This window comes from Muscardinus avellanarius (genome assembly GCF_963383645.1).
Source record: "Muscardinus avellanarius genome assembly, chromosome: 7".
NCBI lineage: Eukaryota > Metazoa > Chordata > Mammalia > Rodentia > Gliridae > Muscardinus > Muscardinus avellanarius.
Window position 1 is genome coordinate 83,028,850 of NC_137793.1, and position 18,541 is coordinate 83,047,390.

The following is an 18,541-nucleotide window of genomic DNA, read 5'->3' on the forward strand; positions in this document are numbered from 1 at the left end:
AGTTGGAAAATGCAGGAAAACTTCTGAGAATTATGTTTATAGTGCAGATAATGCATGCATGGGAAATTAAAAGTAGAGTATGAGATGTTATTAGTGGAGAAAGTTTCATGACAACTTTATAAAAAACTTTTTTGTGGTGCTTATTCAGAGTGAAGACCTTTCATGTCAGCATTATATCTCTAACAAAAGCACAAATAGGCCAGGCATGGTGACGCATGCTTGTAAAACCCCCACTTGGGAGACAGACAGGAGGATCGCACAGGTTCGAAGCCAGCCTCGCTGGCTTAAGAGACCCTGTTTCCAAATAAAAATATTTTAAAAATAGGTGTCTGGGAGTGTAGTCCGGAGGTAGAAGGGTTTCCAGGAACCCCAGTACCATCACCACAAAAAAAAGGCACAAATTGAGTTGTAGGAGGCAAATTTGTTAACCCAAGACTTAAATCATTAATAATTATTTTTGTGTTAAAGCTGGCCCACTAATAGCTATCTGGATCTTATGCCCAGATTATTTATTTTAGTCTCCATGAAGGAGAAGGGGAAGTTATCAACTTGTACTTCTGCTTGGATATTTGCAACTTGAAAATACACAAATATTTATCCTGAGGTGATGGTGAACTCTGGAAAATGTCTGAAAATGACCTTCATGTCCAAGCTGAGCTGTCATGAGTATACTAGGGCTATAACAACCAAGTGCTTAGCTCTCAGAAATAAAGAGGAACATTCCCCAGAAGTAAATGAGTGGACTCCACAGGAATACTGATGACAGTGTAGTTAAATTTCAACCTTCTTAGAAAGAAAAGCAAATAACCCCACCAAGTTCCTTTATAAACAGGAACTTAATAGGAGTATGTCATATAAAAAAGGATGTGTAAATGATTGAACAAAATATCATTATTGAAACACAGATATGCTTATTAATCAGGTCGCAAATGTTTACATAAAAGATTGCAATACTTTCTTAAGGTTATAGCATGGGTAGTATTAGCCATGTTTTACAGATCAGAAGGGCTGAGTCTTCTCCCTAATGCCTTTCTCATCAATGGCTAGGTCAGATTCTAAACTCAGGCCTGAATCAAATCCCAAGCTCTTTCCAGTAGAACAAATTCATTTTTATTAAACAGAATCAGATTACAAATGTTTCTTTTGTAGGATCCTGATCGTGTCACCTAGGAGAGTGTTCCTGGGAACCTTCTGCTTCTGCAGTGGTGGGAAGGACTACAGACTACCTGTGCTAACAGAAGACCAGATTTCATTATCATTTACCATGCATCCTGTGGCTTAGTCTCAAAAACTCAGTCTGTAATATCCGCACATATTAAAGAAAGGGTTGGGACTAGAATGACTTCTCCATTTTAAGTTCAGAGACTTTATATTTTTACACTAATGGCAAGAAAGAATGATAGGTATGTTTTTTTAAAATAAAGTGGAGGCGGGGTGGAGAGCAGGAGTGAGGTTGGGATCTTGAGGGATGAAGGCCTACTTCTATGGTCCAACTCAACATTAAGGATCATATCAATACCTATCAAATGAACAAAATATATAAATGGAAAAGACCTATTTGCCTTAGCCTGCCAAAAAACAGACCTTGAAATTGAGTGGAGGAGCTTCATATGGCAGGTAAACCCAGATTGTACCATTAAAGGAAAACAAATATAAAAATGGAAGAGAAGTTTGCACTTATAAATTACTTTTGTGGCAATTGAGGCTAAATTTCTTAGGGAACCTCAGATAGAGAGTGTAAAACATTTCTTAGAGATATAATACCTGTGGAAAAAGAAAGTTAACATTTTAAATCTACCAGCATCCATTATGGTACCATTTTCCAGAGAGAACAGTGATTTGCCTTTGCAGGAGTGGGTTCTTATATGAACTTAGATTTACAGTCCTATGACCTATGATCTTGTCTTGTACCTCATCATGGTTGGACACGCAAAATTGCTTCTGATCAAGAAATTCACTTACCAATAGAAGAAAGGAAGTCAATGGACCAATGCTCCAGAGCTCCACTGGTTCTACCTAGAATCCCAACATACAGAAGCATTGATCTATCTTATAAAAGAGTATGATGACCTATCAAATGCCCAGGCAGCTGAAAAAGAATGCTATATGAATTTGGAGGGTTTTTTTGTTTGTTTGTTTTATTTTGTTTGTTTTGTTTTGTTTTGGTGGTACTGGGGTTCCTGGAAACCCTTCGACCTCCGGGCTACACTCCCAGACCTATTTTATACTTAAAAAAAAAAACATTGGAAACAGGGTCTTTTAAGCCAGCACGGCTGGGTTCAAACCTGAACGATCCTCCTGTCTCTGCCTCCGAAGCGCGGGGATTACAAGCGTGCGCCACCACGCCCGGCTGAATTTGGAGTTTTGAACTATGAAACGTCCTGTATTATTCGATATAGCAACTGGTAGTAGGTGACATCCTGAAGTGGCCAAACTAGTGAGACCAAGGACAGACATTGCATAGAAACAGTGATGCCCGAGGAGCCCTGGTGGCTCTAAATCCCAACTTGTGGAGTCTTCCAGCTCAGGAAGACAGGCCAGTGAGTGAGTTCAACTCCAGAACCTTCTGGACCCCAGTCTTGAGACACCCTGGCTGATGCTGAGTAGAAGAAAGTCATGCCCCCAAATTCCTGCTCACATTGTAGATTGTGGAACATCGGAAATGTTATCACTTTAGGCCACATATTTTTGAGTCCCCATGCAACCACAAACAACACTAAAGCATTCCCTCCATTAATTAAAAGTGCCTTTGATCATTTCAGTAGATGCAGAAATAGCATTTGATAAATCTCAACACACATTTGTGTAAAAATAAAAGTCTCTTAGAAAATTAGAAACTGAGCCGGGCGTGGTGGCTTGTAATTCCCATGCTTGGGAGGCAGAGACAGGAGGATCGCGCAGGTTCGAAGCCAGCCTCGCTGGCTTAAGAGACCCTGTTTCCAAATAAAATATAAAAAATAGCTCTGGGAGTGTAGTCCAGAGGTAGAAGGGTTCCATCCCCAGTACCACACACAAAATAAGTACCACACACAAAATAAATAAATAAATAAATAAATAAATAAATAAATAAAAAATTAGGAATTGTAGCAGGCACCACCAAGCCTGGCAGGAAGGGGACTTCTGTAATTTTATTAAGAATTCTACAAGACACCTACAATTGGCATCCTCTATAATGGGGAATAGTAAAATATTTTCTCCCGAAATCAATAACAAGGGAAGGACAACTCCTATCAGCCTTTCCATTTCACAGGGAATTGTAGGTCTTTTCCATGGGAAAAGAGTATTATTGATAGGGGTAGATAAATGGATAAATAGGCAGACAGACACATAGAAAGAAAGATAGAGAAATTAATAAAAGGCAGAAGCAGCAGAAAGGAGAGTAAACTGTTAAAATTCACAGGTGGCATGAACTTAAAAAAATCAAAAGACTTATGTAGAAAATAAATTAAAATTAGCAAGTTATTAAATACCAATAATCAAAAACAACTTTTTATGTGTATGTGGTACAAGAACTGAATGCAGGAACATTAGCTATATCCCTAACCCTTTTTTATTTTTTGTTTTTAAACAGGGTCTTGCTAGGTAGCTGAAAGTCTTATAAGTTGCTGAGGCTGACCTCAAACCTGTGATTCTCCTGTCTCAGCCTCCCAAGTACTGGGATTACAGGCATGCATTGCCATACCCAGCTCAAAAACAACTTTTTCTATGTCCAAAAAAGTTATGCAAAAATATATGTTTCTAAATAAATTCTAGATATCTTGATGTGGGGAGCCTTCTAGGCCCTGCATGCTAAGGTAACCATCTCAGACAGGCACATAGCACTTGCTGAGTGAAAATTATCTGTAAGCAGACAAATTTCCTTTGACCGGATGGAACCAATAAGCAAGGTGGATTTTTATTTTTTATTTTATTTTTTGTAGTACTGGGGATTGAACCCAGGGGCATTCTATCTTTGAGCTACACTGAGCCCAAGTTTTTATTCTCTACTTTAAAACAGTAACTCATTATGTTTCAGAGGGCCTCTCTAAGTAGCTGAGGCTGGCCTTGAGCCTGCAATCCTCCTGTCTCAGACTCCCAAGTACTGGGATTACAAGCATGTGCCACCACACCCACCCAGGTAGCAAGGTGGCTTTTGATGATCTCCTATTCTCCAAGAAATGTTTACCTTGCCCCTCCCTAAACCTAGCTCATGACTACCTCTCTACCCTGACTGCCTTTCCCTAAACTTAACTTGTGATTGCCCAGCTGTTTAATCATTTTAGAAATGCTTTCTTAAAACCCTCAATAAAGCCGGGCGTGGTGGCGCACGCTTGTAATCCCCGCGCTTGGGAGGCGGAGACAGGAGGATCGCGCAGGTTCGAAGCCAGCCTCGCTGGCTTAAGAGACCCTGTTTCCAAATAAAAATATAAAAATAGGTCTGGGAGTGTAGCCCGGAGGTAGAAGGGCTTCCAGGAACCCCAGTAACACCATACACACACACACACACACACACACACACACACACACACACCCTCAATAAAAAAGGATGCTGGTTGAAGGAAAAGCAGAACCCTTTCCCCCAGCTGCCCCATATCTCTCATAATGATTTTCTATAAAATTAATAATTCTTTTTTTGGTTGTACTGGGGTTCCTGGAAACCCTTCTACCTCCGGGCTACACTCCCAGACACCTATTTTTTATATTTTTTAATTTAGAAACAGGGCCTTTTAAGCCAGTGTGGCTGGCTTCAATCCTGTGCAATCCTCCTGTCTCCCTCCCAAGCACAGGGATTACAAGCGTGCACCACCACGCCTGGCTAAAATTAATAATTCTAACTCTGAGTCATTTTATGTGAGAGATTTCTAACAGCAGCAGCTTTCCATGGTGGCTAGTGCCTGTCACACCTTGAGATAAATTTAATGATAGATGTACAACTAATCTTCATTAAAACCTAAATAAATTATATAAATGTACAGAAATACCATGTTTATGGATTGGAAGGCACAATGCTGTATAGATGTCCATTCCTGTTAAATTGACCTGTGGATAAATGCATACTAATAAAAGTTTCAGTAGGATTTTAATGGAAATTAGCAAGCTGATTCTAAAATACATGTGAATGCAAAAGATGGAGAGCTGTCATACCAATCTCTAAAATAAAGGAGGAGGTGAATCCGAAATAGGAGAAAAGAAACAAAATTGAAGAACCCACATTTTTTTTTTTTTTTTGGTGGTACTGGGGTTCCTGGAAACCCTTCTACCGCGGGCTACACTCCCAGACCTATTTTTACATTTTTATTTGGAAACAGGGTCTCCTAAGCCAGCACACGCGGCTGGCTTCGAACCTGCGAGATCCTCCTGTCTCTGCCTCCCAAGCGCGGGGATTACAAGCGTGCGCCACCACGCCCGGCTGAAGAACCCACATTGACAGTTACCAAGGTTCATTGCAAAGGTTTAGTAAATAAGACATCAAGATATTGGTGTAGATAACCAAATACATCAAGTATTAACAACTGAGAGTCAAGTAACAAAACCCAAATTTATGTGCTCAGTTGATTTATGACAAAATGACACTTTAGTGAAATGACAAAATGACACTTTAGTGAAATGGCATTTTAAATGAAGGGGGTAGATATATTGTATATTTGTATGTAAGAAAATGAATCTTGGTCTTTGGCTTCACACCATAGTAATTTCAGGTGGATCATAGATCTAAATGTGAAAGTATAATTGTAAGTCTCCTAAAATAAAACATCGACAAATATATTTGTGACACTGGGGTAAGGATAATCTTTTAAAAAACAAAAAGGCTAATTGAAAGGGAAGAAGCACTATATTAAAATTAGGATATTAATATGGCACTGTATTAAAATTAGGATTTTGTGTTTATCAAGACACATTTTATGAAATTCTCATTAAAGTGAAAAGGTATGCCATAGAGCAGTAGGAAAATATTTACAATACATATCTCACAAAGGATCTTTATCTAGAATATTTAAAATTATTATAACTAAGCCAAGCGTGGTGGCGCACGCTTGTAATCTCAGCATTCAGGAGGTGGAGACCAGAGGATCATGGTTCGCAGACAGCCTCGGCTACTTAGTGAGGCCCCTTGTAACTCAGTGAGACCATTTCAAAAGATAAAGAATAAAAAATTAGGGCTTGGGGTGTCACTCAGAGGTAGAATGCCCCTAGTTTCCATCCCCAGTACCACAAAAAAATTATTATAACTAAATTTAAGAAAGATAGATTTCCCACACAAGAAAAATGTGTAAATGATTGAACTGGAACTTCACAAGAAAAGGTTTTATTTATTTTTTATTGAAAATTTCATTACTTTTATAGTGTACAACATGATGTTGTGAAATATGTACGCAATGAGGAATAGCTAAGCTGAGCTATTTGTCATTTTTTACTTAACTGCTCTGGCTCTCAAACTGAGTACAATGTTGAGTAGAAGTGGAGTGAACAGACACTTTTCTTGCTTTTAGAGGAAAAGCTTTCCACTTCTCACCACTGCCTATGATGTCAGTTGTGGGCTTGCCCTATGTTGCCCTCTCCTGTGTTTAGAACGTTCCTTCTTTGCCTAATCTCTTGAGAGCTTTTATCATGAGAGGATGTTAGATTTTGTCAAATGCTTTCTCTTCATCTACTGGAACTATCATATGGTCTTTATCCTTCATTCTGGTTAATGTGGTGTTTCACATTTGTAGATTTGTGTATGCTGAACCACCCTTGCATCGCTGAGATAAATTTCACCTGATCATCGTCTTTTCAATGTGCTATGAAATCAGCATGCTAGTATTTTGTTGAGCATGTATGCATCTACATGCATTGGGAATATTGGCCTAAGAAAAGGTTTTATTTATTTTTGAGGTACTGAGGGTGGGACCCGGGGCATTCTACCTCTGAGCTACACCCCCAGCCTTATTTTTTATTCTTTCTTTTGAAGCAGGGTCTCGCTGAGTTGCAAAGGGCCTCACTAAGTAGCTGAGGCTAGCTGTGAACCATGATCCTCCTGTCTCAGCCTCCCGAATGCTGGGATTACAAGCATGTGCCACCACGTCCGGCTAAGAACAGAAATTTTAAATAGTCAAGGAGCATATTAAATGTAGTTCAAACTCAGTAATCATCAGGGAAGAACAAATGCAAGTATAGTTTGATGACATTTCACAACAGAGCTTCTCAGAAAAGAAGAAACATAGACAACAGCAAGTGTTACAGAGAATGCTCACATTCTGCATGTGGGAGTTGGTTTATCTGGATTACTTTGAAATTGCTGAACACATACGCACCCCCTCTGGGCCAGCAATTTCATCCTTAGATAGATGCTGAACACCATAGTATGTATTCAGAAAAAGACAAAAATGTTCACGGCAGCATATTCATCTCATTTATAATATCTAAAATATTAAAGATATTCATGATATCCACATAAATATATTTTTGAACATTAATAATATTTAAAAACTAAAAAAAACAAATGTCTATCAATAATAGGTCAAACAAGTAAATTGTGTGGTATATTCATATGCTGGTAGAATACTAAAGAGAAATGAAAATACATGGACTTTACATGCAATGTGAATAAATCTCACAAATATAAAGTTTAGGGAGAAAATATATAAATTAAATAATGCGCAACGTATGATTCCATTTATATAACGTGGAACTAATCGCAAAACCAATTGGTGCTGGTCAGATCCAGGAGAAACCAAGTCTTTGCTGGGGTGGAGTAGAGAACTAGTGGCCAGAAGGGGGCACTAAAGGACCATCGCAATTTGAAGACTTTTTTTCTCACTTTGGTTTTTAGTTCTGTAAAAATGTTTATTTGAAAGTCCACGGGATTTGGGACCCTTTCCAGTAAGCACAGGTTTGGCAGGCTGGACCTGTGAGGAGTGTGGCAAGAGCATCAGGTCAAGGCAGGGTCTAAACACAGTTTTAGTTTTCTGGTTTTCCTTCTTTCAGAGGGAAATAGTTAATTGCAAATGTCAGAGGGGGGCAGGGTACTGATCATCATACCCAGGGGCACTCTACCTCTGATCTACACACCCAGCTCTTTATTTTTATTTTTTTGCGGGTCTGGGGATGGAACCTAGGGGCATTCGACCTCTGAGCTACACCCCCTACCCTATTTTTTATTCTTTATTTTGAAACAGGGTCTCACTGAGTTGCAAAGGGCCTCACTAAGTAGCTGAGGCTGTCCGGGAACCACGATTCTCCTGTCTCAGCCTCTGAAAGGCTGGGATTACAAGTGTGCGCCACCATGCCCAGCTCACCCAGCCCTTTTAATATTTTTATTTTGAAACAGGGTCTCACTAAGTTGCCCCAGGCTGCCCTCGAATCTGTGATCCTCCTGATCCTCAGCCTCCCAAGAACTGGGATTACAGGCATGAACCATCACACCCGGCTACAAATCGCAGAGATTTTAAGGAACAGAACTTTGTCCTGGGTGTGTGTTATATTTATGTGATATGCTGACGAAGATGACAACACAAGGCAATCTGATATTTGAGCGATGGTTATTTATTTAACCAGCTTAGTGAGTCAAGAAAAATAGACATTGAAGCCACAACAGCAAGATAATCAATAATTACACATCTTCAATAACAATAATCATATGTCATTTTCTAAGCCTAGACACAACATGAGCAAAGATGCTTAAAGAAAAGGCGAAGTTGGTGACTGGAAATTCTGGATATTAATTTAATGACAAAACTGATCCGTCACTTTCATCTTTTTTAGTAAATGTGTTCTTGATCTTCACATACTTGTCTTTCTCTTGCTCTAGTATAGCAATCTCCAGAGACAGTTTATACACCAGCAAGGCCAGTTTCACATCCTCCGGGTTTGGGAGACACTGCATGAGATTTCTGCCTGAGATTACTTGCTCACAGCCTTCAGGAATCACCTAAAGGTGATTGAAGAAATGAGTAAGTAGAGAGAGGGGGCATCCCGAGGGGGTGGGGGGTTACTGGTAAGAGTGAGAAGCCTGAGGACCCAGTGAAAAGGAAATCAGTAGACTTTGCTCCCAGCAGGTGTTCACTGCAGGGCAAGTTCAGATCTGCTCTGAGCAGCAGTCAGATACAGTTGACCCAGGAAAGACCCAGAGCTGTGAATGGATCTGGGAGTGCCTCTGTAAGGACAGGGGAGGGATGCTTTTCTGGCTAATCAGAAATGCAAGAAAATGAGCAACATTTACTATTAAAAAAAAAAGTGCAGCTAGAAGTCAGGGTATCTGGTGCAGATGACCCTCAGGTCTAGACTTTGGCCACAGAGAAGAAAAATTTGCCTCTCCCAGCTCAGGTTTGTGCTTCAAATTCGACATTGCTAATTTGGATAAATTATTTAGACATCCTGAAAAAAGTTAGATGTCACCCTTGTTGACCGGGGCAGGCCTCTGGGGGACACTACCATTGTCAGGGGTTGAAGAACCCATACCTTCCCCGAGATGTGCCCCTTACCTTCTCACACTTGGGTACCTCTGGGAACCAGCTTCTGTTCTCTGAGCAAACGATACTTTGGGAACCAACCACCTCATATCCAAAGTCACACTGGATGGTGACATTTTCCATCTCAACATACTGAGCTTTCTCCACAGACAGCTTTCCGTTTTTTATATTTGGCTTTGAACACAGAGCTATAATGAAAACATTTTAAGCATTTAATAGTCTTTTCAGGAAAATACATCAAAACATATTAGATAGTGAAAATAATGAGAAACTTTGCTCATAGTTATACTCACGTCCTAGAAGTTGCTCTAAATCTTCATTTTAGCGATACTTATAATAATCATAATCAGCATTTGCTGAGTAAACACTCTATGTGTCTATATAGGTGCTAATGTTTCTAACTTGCCTCATCTCAGTTCATCCTTACTACAACACTATGAATTAGTTACTATTATTTTATCACCATTTTGCCAACAATGACACTGAAATTTTTGAATGATTTTTCTCATTGTCACATAGCTTTTAAGAAATAGGACTGTGCTCCCAGTTGGTGGCCCTGCAGCCGTGATCTGTACAAGACCCCGTGCATGCATGTACTTTCTATTCTTCCTTCAGCGTCTTCCTGAGTTCAGTGAAGACTGTGGCATTTGTCAGCAAAAGGCTGAAGGTGCATGCACAATGAAGAAACGGACCCTTCCTTGACTCCTCTTGATTCTACATCAGGTGATTCACCAGGAGCATCACCAGGTCATCCAAGGTGGAAACAGAAAGGCCATGGGTGAAATGGTGGCCATCATGAGGTTTTAGTGGAGATTTCCAACACTTCATGACTTGGGAATTCACATTTGAGATTCCTCTTTCTTAGATTTTTGAGGAACCATCAGAGAACACACATTCTCATTGCAAAAGGAATAATTATGTATAAAAGAGTAACAAGTCTAAAACTCATCAGGTAATGAAAAACCATACTACATCTTAAAGCTGGAGATATGTTTGTTTGTTTGTTTGTTTATTTTGTGGTGCTAAAGATTGATCCCAGGGGCATTTCACCTCCGAGATACATCCCCAGCCCTATTTTGATTTTGATTTGGAAGTGGGATCGTGCTAAGTTGCTGAGAGCCTCGCTAAGTTGCTTCAAACCTGCAATCCTCCTGTCTCAGCCTCCCAAGTACTAGATTCTAGGCATGGACCACTATCCTCAGAGAGTCAATCTTCTTTGACTCCACATCTGGCGTTCTAGGCACACTGGTGTGAGATTAGGCCCCAGACACCTCAAGAAGCCCTGATCCTCTGGCTTTGCTGGGCTAAGCCTGCACTTCGCTCTCTCAGGTGTGGTATTCCACCCGCAGCTTTCCCAAGCAGGCATTACACATAGGTAGTGCTAAATAGTTCTGGGGCCTCAGTGGTCGTTCCATATCTATGAGTCCACTAAGCATTTGACAGGTACTGAAAGACATTTCCACTTAGAGGAAATGTTTTTCAGTTTCACAAACTTACACAAAAATTTGCAAAAATTAACTGCACTGGGAATGCCAAAAAATTAACTGCACACAGGATGTCCTACATTGAAGGATGTTTCCTCTAAAAGTTGAAACTAAATGAAAGGAATTTTGGCATGTTTTATTTTCCGAAAATGGAGTGATGAATATATTCAACAACACAGAGGCATTAAAAAAAAAACTTTTGTTGGATTCTTTCGAAGATCCTTCAGGTTTTTATGGAGCACTCTTTCTATTTAACTAAAGTAGTAAACTCATCTTTCCTTAAACATGTCTCGTGCATTTCTACTTCTATATATCTCCTCTTGGGAGCCTACCTTATAAGACTGTTCTCTATTCATTTTGTCAAGTCTCATGTTCTCTGTGAAACCTTCTTTGATTATCCCAGTACATGACGGCTATTTTTTTTCCTTTTATAGCACTTATGAACAATAGATTATGTGTGATTATTACTGAATTCTTATCACATATCAAACATTACACTGTATACTATATCTGCAGGGGCCCATTTAAATGTCACAGCAGCCACAGAAATAGGGCTTAATGAGTGATGTGTGCATATATGCCTGTACCGTCATGTACTACATTAAGATATATGATTACAATGCACCAATAAAGAAATTTAAAAAATAGATATTACCATCATCCTATCCTCCAACCCATACTGTTCTATAGCTGCCTCTCTTGGGAGTGTTGTCTTGGTGACCCCCTACCCTTGGCATAATGCTTAGAAAAACAATCCTCACCCCGGCATGGTGGCACAGTACTAGGGAGGCTGAGACAGGAGGATCGCAGGTTCTCGGCCAGCCTCAGCTACTTAGCGAGGCCCTCGCAATTTAGTCAGACACTGTTTCAAAATAAAGGAAAAAAAAATAGAGCTGGGGGCGTAGCATGGAGGTAGACTGCTTCTGGGTTCAATCCCCAGTACTAGAAAAAAAAAAAAAGACAATCTGCACCTCACTTAGTTTTAAGAAGTTTACTCTTTTGCATAAGATCGTTTGGGGATTCTGGGAAATACTGATGTCACCCAGCTCTCTTACCTGGCTCACATGATGGTATTTTTGGTTTCCATCTGCCATCTGCTTGGCACAAACTCCTTCCGTCATTAGAAATAGGGTAGTAGCCTTCATCACACATATAGAAAACATAGTCTCCATAGGCGTAGACACACATACCAGTAAAATCCCGCCTCTCACTTATGATTCTGATCTTCTCCAGATTTGGCTTCGGGCAACACACCCCTGGAAAATTAAAAAGTGATGTTCATGCTTAATGAAATTGTCAGGGAAACATGTCAGGTGATGGGCAGAAACAGATTCAGGTTCAAATGACTGGATTAAATATCGACTCCTTCAATCTACAGACTTGGTGACACATCAAGCGTCAGGAACTTCCAGGGAACCACACCTCATCTACCAGGCAAAATAAAGCACCGGAACTTGGCCATAAAGTGCTGGATAGGTGCAATTTCTCACACAGAGAATCTAAAATATCACTGTTTTTAAGGAAATTCAATGAACTTCAAGAAAATACAAAGAAACAATTCAATAACATATCATATAAACTCAACAGAGAGATGTAAAAAAATTTAAAAATCAACTAGATATCCTGATGCTGAAAAGTATATTTCAGTGAAATGAAAAATGTTTTAGAAGGCATCAGTAAGGGACTCAAAGGAAAGAAGGAATTAATGAACTCAAACTATTTGAAAATACACAGAAGAGAAAAAATTTAAAAAATAGGAATGAAGAAAGCTTAGAGGAGGTATGGAGGAACATTAAAAGGGCAAATAAGTGGGTTACTGGGGTTCAAGAGGGACTTTAGAATGGCAAAGGGATACAAAGTTTACTCAAAGAGATAACAGAAAACATCCTAAGCCTAGGGCAAGTTGTAAATATTCAGAGATAGTAATAGCAAAGGCCAATAAGATTCAGCTCAAAAACATAGTATAATCAAAATTTCAAAGATTAAAAACAAAGAAAGAATTCCCAAAGCAGCAAAACAAAGGAAACAACACCCAAAGCTGTTTCAATTCACCCAACATTTGTTTTCTTAGCAGAAATCTTTCAGGCCAGGAGAGACTGGCAGGACATATTCACAGTGCTGACGGAAAAATACTGCAGCAATCTGGCTCCATCAAAACTACACTTCAGAGGTGAAAGAGGGCTAAAGGTGTTTCCGGACAAATAAAAGATGTGAGAACTTATTACCAGCAAACCCATCTTACAATAAATGTTAAAAGAGAGTTCTTCAGACTAAGATACTGATGAGTAAGGAGAAAATATTGGAAGGTATTACAATCACTAAAATGTTCTAATATTGCAAACATGATTATATATATATATATATATATATATATGAAATTAAAAAACAAATAAGTTTTAAAGTAATAACTACATCAACATGTTAAGAGATAGGCAATATAAAACAATGTAAAGGAAAACAAAAATTCAAAATGTAGGAAGAATGGAATGTAGGTATAAAATATTTTATTATTATTATTATTTTCATTGTTTCTTTTATATATATTTATGAAATTAGAAAAAATCAATTTTAAAATAATAACTGCATCAACATGTTAAGAGATAGGCAATATAAAAAGATATAAAACGAGCTAGATGTGGTGGCACATGCTTGTAATCCCCGCACTTGGGAGGCTGAGACAGGAGGATCACACGGGTTCAAAGCCAGCCTCAGCTACTTAGTGAGGCTCTCAGCAACTTAGTGAGACCCTGTTTCCAAATAAAATATAAAATAGGTCTGGGAGTATAGCCCAGAGGTAGAAAGCCTCTGGGTTCCACCCCCAGAACCATTCACACACACAAAAAAAGATATAAAGCAAAACAAAAATTCAAAATGTAGGAAGAATGGAGTGTAAGTATAAAATATTTATTACTCTTTTAATTGTTTCTTTACAATGTTAAATTTTTAGTCATTCAAGAAACTTGATATAATAAAAATATATTTTTTGTAAGCCTCATGGTAAAACACAAGACAAAAAAAAACCATAATAGATACATAAATAATAATAAGGAATGAATCAGCACACATGACTAGAGAAAATCACTTAACCACAAAAGAAGACTGGTAAAAAGGAAGAAAAAAACCACAAAAATTATAAAACAAGTAAAAAATGATAGTAGAAAGATATTACTGGCCAATAATTACTTTGGTTGTAAATAGATTAAATTATTCCATTAAAAGACAGGTGGCTGACTAGTTTTTTTCTTTTAAATAAGATCCAACTCCATGGTATCTATGAGAAATTTATTTCACCTATAAAGACATATGGATTAAGTGAAGGAATGGACAGAGATAGCCCATGCAACTAGAATCTAAAAGGTAGCAAGAAGAGCAACACTTATATAAAATAAAATAAAAATTTCAGTCAAAACATTACAAAAAGACAAGGAAGACCATAATATAACAATAAAGGGTTAGATTCAGCAAGAGGAAATAGCAGTTATAAATATATGTGAACCCATGTGGAATACAAATTTAATCTCATCAAAGTTAAAAATAGAATAGTGGTTATGTGAGTTAGAGTAAGGGGAAGAGAAGCATGGGGAAAGGTTGATTAATGGATATTAAGTTCCATTTCAGATAGGGGAAATAAGTTGCAGAGGCTATTGTATGGAAGGATGATAATAAATAATTATAATATGTATGTTGCAGAAAAAGTATTAAGAAAGGATTTTAAATGTTTTTTTCCATATAAATGATAACTGTTTGGGTAGAAATACAGGCTCAACCTGACTTGAAAATGATACAATGTGTCTATATATTGAAACATCACCTGGTACACCACAAATATGTATAATTTTTATGTAACAACTTGAAAAAAGATGAAAGAAATTAAGGAATGAGTTTTGCCAGGTATCTTCTCCAAATTCTGCCACTGGTTGAATTTCTATCACTTAATTTGCCTCTTTGACTGGTTTTCTTAGAAGTCCTTAAGAAAAGAAATTGATTTTGCTGGGCTGGGCTATGCAGTTCACACTCCCCTTCCCTTTAGCCAGTAGATAAACAAAGGGGTGGTGGTAGTCCATGAAAAATTCAGGGGAAAACTCCTCAATTGTCTTATGTATCCTTATTTTAACGAGAAAGAATGAAATCCATAGAGATGAGCCTGGAGGATAGAGCTCCTTTCTATAAGAAGGCTACATTTCTTTCCATAAAGAACAGTTGAATGCCTAAAAAGTTGATCACAAACCAAAGTATGTGGTGGTGGTGGTGGCCAGTGGATTACTGGTAAACCTCAGCTCTTGGAAAATTTCAGAGCTCTACTCTGAAGTAAACAAAACCCAAACCAGACCAACTATCTAAGCACCGAAGCCCAGTTTTGTATCATTCTGATGCCTGACCACATGCAACAAGGAAACCATCAACAAGAGAAAAAACAAAATTTTTAAAAGCCAGAAAAGCAAGAGACAATAAGAACAGACCTAATTTAAACTGATTTAAACAGAATTGCCTTATGATGATAAGAAAATAAAAGACAACATAAAAATTTTGGGTAGAAAAATCAATATGATAAATTCAGAGAGACTTCTGGGAAGATGGCAACTGAGAAAAGCGGGGCTTAAGAGCCCCGCTAACAACCAATCTCCATTACCACAAAATCAGCACCTTTCATAGCCAGAAAACACCATCACCAGAGAAACAAAAAAACCACCAGGCTCCAGAGAGAAAGTGGACTGAGAACAGAGCTCAGAGCCACAGAGGAGATACACCGGCCTCACGCCCGAGGACGTGGCAGCAGCGCCATACTGCCGGCGGCAGCGGTGAGTTCACCAGATGGCTACAGCAAGCCGAGGTGAGCCGCTGAGGAACAGCCAGGCGGGATTTTTCAGCGCAGGGAGCATCTAAAGCTCCCAGTGGCTGAGCTCAGCACACACGCAGGGACTCAGAGTGGAACGCAAAACCAAGAAGAAATAAGCCAGCCTCATGGCCGAGGACGTAGCAGCGGCTCCATATTGCCACCGGCAGCAGCAGCAGCAGCAGCAGCAGCAGCAGCAGCAGCAGCAGCGAATTCACCGAGTCCAGTACAGCTACATCTGCGTACTCAAGAACAGTGAGTCAAATTGCAGGCCACAGAGGAGAAATCCCAGTACCGTACTCCCTGGGACTTGACCCAGTTGGGGAGTGGTGGTGGCAGAGATATCACACCATAGGAGAACATGCAACCTGGCACTCCCCATGGTCTAAAGCAGCCTCTATCGACTCCCTGGGTCTGAGACTCTGTGATACAACCCAGTAAAGGAGTAGTGGGGTCAGAGATACTACAGACTCAAGATCCAGAGCACCTTAAGCGAAGTCATAGTGACCCAAGGGAAGAACCCAGAGAAAGCACAAACTTCCGAAATCATGGGAAAGAGGAATAACACTGGAACAATGAATGCCCACAACCCCACAACATCAGAACCCGATAAAACAGAAAATCAGAGATTTCTAGAAGAGCAAATCAGGAAAATAACTGTAGAAATAATAGAGGTGCTTCGAAAAGAACTCAGAGAGAGCCAAAAAGAGATAAAGGATGCAATTAATGAAGTAAAGGCCTCAATTCAAAGCACAAACAACCGATTAGACCACATGGAGAAAAGAATCTCGCTCTTAGAAGATGATCATTCCAAAAATGAACGCATAGTTTCTAATCTAAAAAAAAATATCCAACAGCAGGAATCTGACATTGAAGAAATATGGGCCCATTTTAAGAGAGCTAACCTAAGAATAATTGGAATAGAGGAGGGAAAAGAAAGTGAAACCAAAGGGATCAACAATCTCTTCAAGGAAGTAATAGCAGAAAATTTTCCAAACATAGAGCAAGAGGTTGATACACAGATCCAGGAAACTTATAGAACTCCTTTTAGACAGGATCGGAAAAGAGGAACCCCACGCCACATAATTGTCAAAATGACCAATGTGGAAGCCAAGAAGAGAATCTTAAAGGCAACAAAAACAAAGGGCCAACTGACATTCAGAGGCAAACCAATTAGAATCACTCCAGACTTCCCAAACCAAGTCATGAGAGCCAGAAGGGCTTGGAGTAACATATTCCAAACTCTGAAAGAAAACAACTTCCAGCCAAAAATGTCCTACCCAGCAAAACTTTCTATCAAATTAGATGGAGAAATAAGAAGCTTCCACGACAAACAGAAACTGAAGGAATTTATGTCTTCAAAACCAGCGCTAGAGAAAATACTCAAAGAGATTAACTACAAAGAAGAAATAGGTAACACACACCAGAACCAGAGAAACAAGATTCTCCATCCAACAGACAACTAAGATTGGTTATCTGTGGAGATTCATTATTTATGTTAGTCTTTTACCTATCTCTAAATTGTATTGTTTGCCTTTATTGTTGTTAATTTTTAGGATTTCTAGTTGGAATATTAATATACCTTCAGATATAGCATTTGGAAATATTTTATCCCATTCTAATAGTAACTGTTAACTCTGTTTACATTGTCTTTGGATATACATTATTTTTTTATTTTTTAGGGAGTTTGTATACTCTTCTGTTGCCTGTGCCATTGAAATCATATCAAGAAATCACTGCCAATTTCAATGTTGTGAGGTTTTATGACCCAGATTTTCTTCTAAAAGTTTATAGTCTTAAGATTTATATTTAGGTCTTTTATCTATTTTGAGTTAATATTTGTATATGGGATTAGGTAAGGGTCCAATTTTATTCTTTTCCATGTAAGTATTATTTTTCAACAATATTTAGTTAAAAGATTATTATTTCCACCACCAAATGTTCGTGGAAACCTTGTCAAAACTAACTTGACAATATAGGGAAGAATTTAGCTCTAGGCTTGTATTTAACTCCAATGGTTTATATATCTGCCTTTAAAACAGTACAATACTGTTTCAATTAGCTTTATATGGTTTGAAATCAGAAAATATATATCTTCTAGCTTTGTTCTTTTTCAAGATCGTTTTGGGTATCTAGAATCCATATTCCATATTAGGATAGATTTTTTTTCTGAAAAATAAATATATAAATATATGATAGTTTCACCTAAAAAATAGAAAAAAATATTCTCTGGTAAGAAAGAAAGCAAAAAGAAATATTGAAATGTTATCTTTAAGTCATCAAAAGCTTGGTATCAGACAAATGAAACTGTTCTGTGAGATTATCATTTTCAATTTTGGATAAATTGCTCTAATACTAGATGTTAATCGCTAAGCCGAGCATGGGAAGGAGGAATGGGGAGAGAATGGGGTGGGGATCGGGTGGGGGCTGATTGGGTGATGTGTGCATGTATGTCTACAAAAGTTTGTATCCCACTATGATGTATGAATACAGTGAGTGCACCAATAAAAAAAATTCAATGCAAGTAGGAATTTTGAAAATGAAAAGATAACTGAAGTTAAAAATTCAATGAATAATTATGAAGAAATATTACTAAACATTATTTGTATTTATATGAACATTATATCAGATAAATGAATAATTACTGCACATTATCTGTGTTCATAGTAATGCTCTGGAAAACAGAAAGTTCAAAGACATAGATAAGAACATAGGAAACACAGAGGTCTCAGTATAAAAGTGTAACATAATGATGCAAGTGAGAAAAATTAGTATCTAAAGAGGATTAATTT

At 38.4% G+C, this 18,541-nt stretch overlaps 1 protein-coding gene across 1 annotated transcript in view; it reads right to left on the reverse strand.

The window, feature by feature from the left end:
* LOC308265124 (zona pellucida sperm-binding protein 3 receptor-like) overlaps positions 1–18,541 on the reverse strand; it is a gene marked incomplete at both ends in the record, with an annotated part of 83,562 nt that overhangs the window by 11,904 nt on the left and 53,117 nt on the right. The window contains 3 exons of the mRNA XM_080698720.1: positions 8,710–8,890; positions 9,444–9,619; positions 11,971–12,171. Of these exons, the coding sequence (XP_080554846.1) occupies positions 8,710–8,890; positions 9,444–9,619; positions 11,971–12,171 (558 nt within the window). The remainder of the gene's footprint in view (positions 1–8,709; positions 8,891–9,443; positions 9,620–11,970; positions 12,172–18,541) is intronic.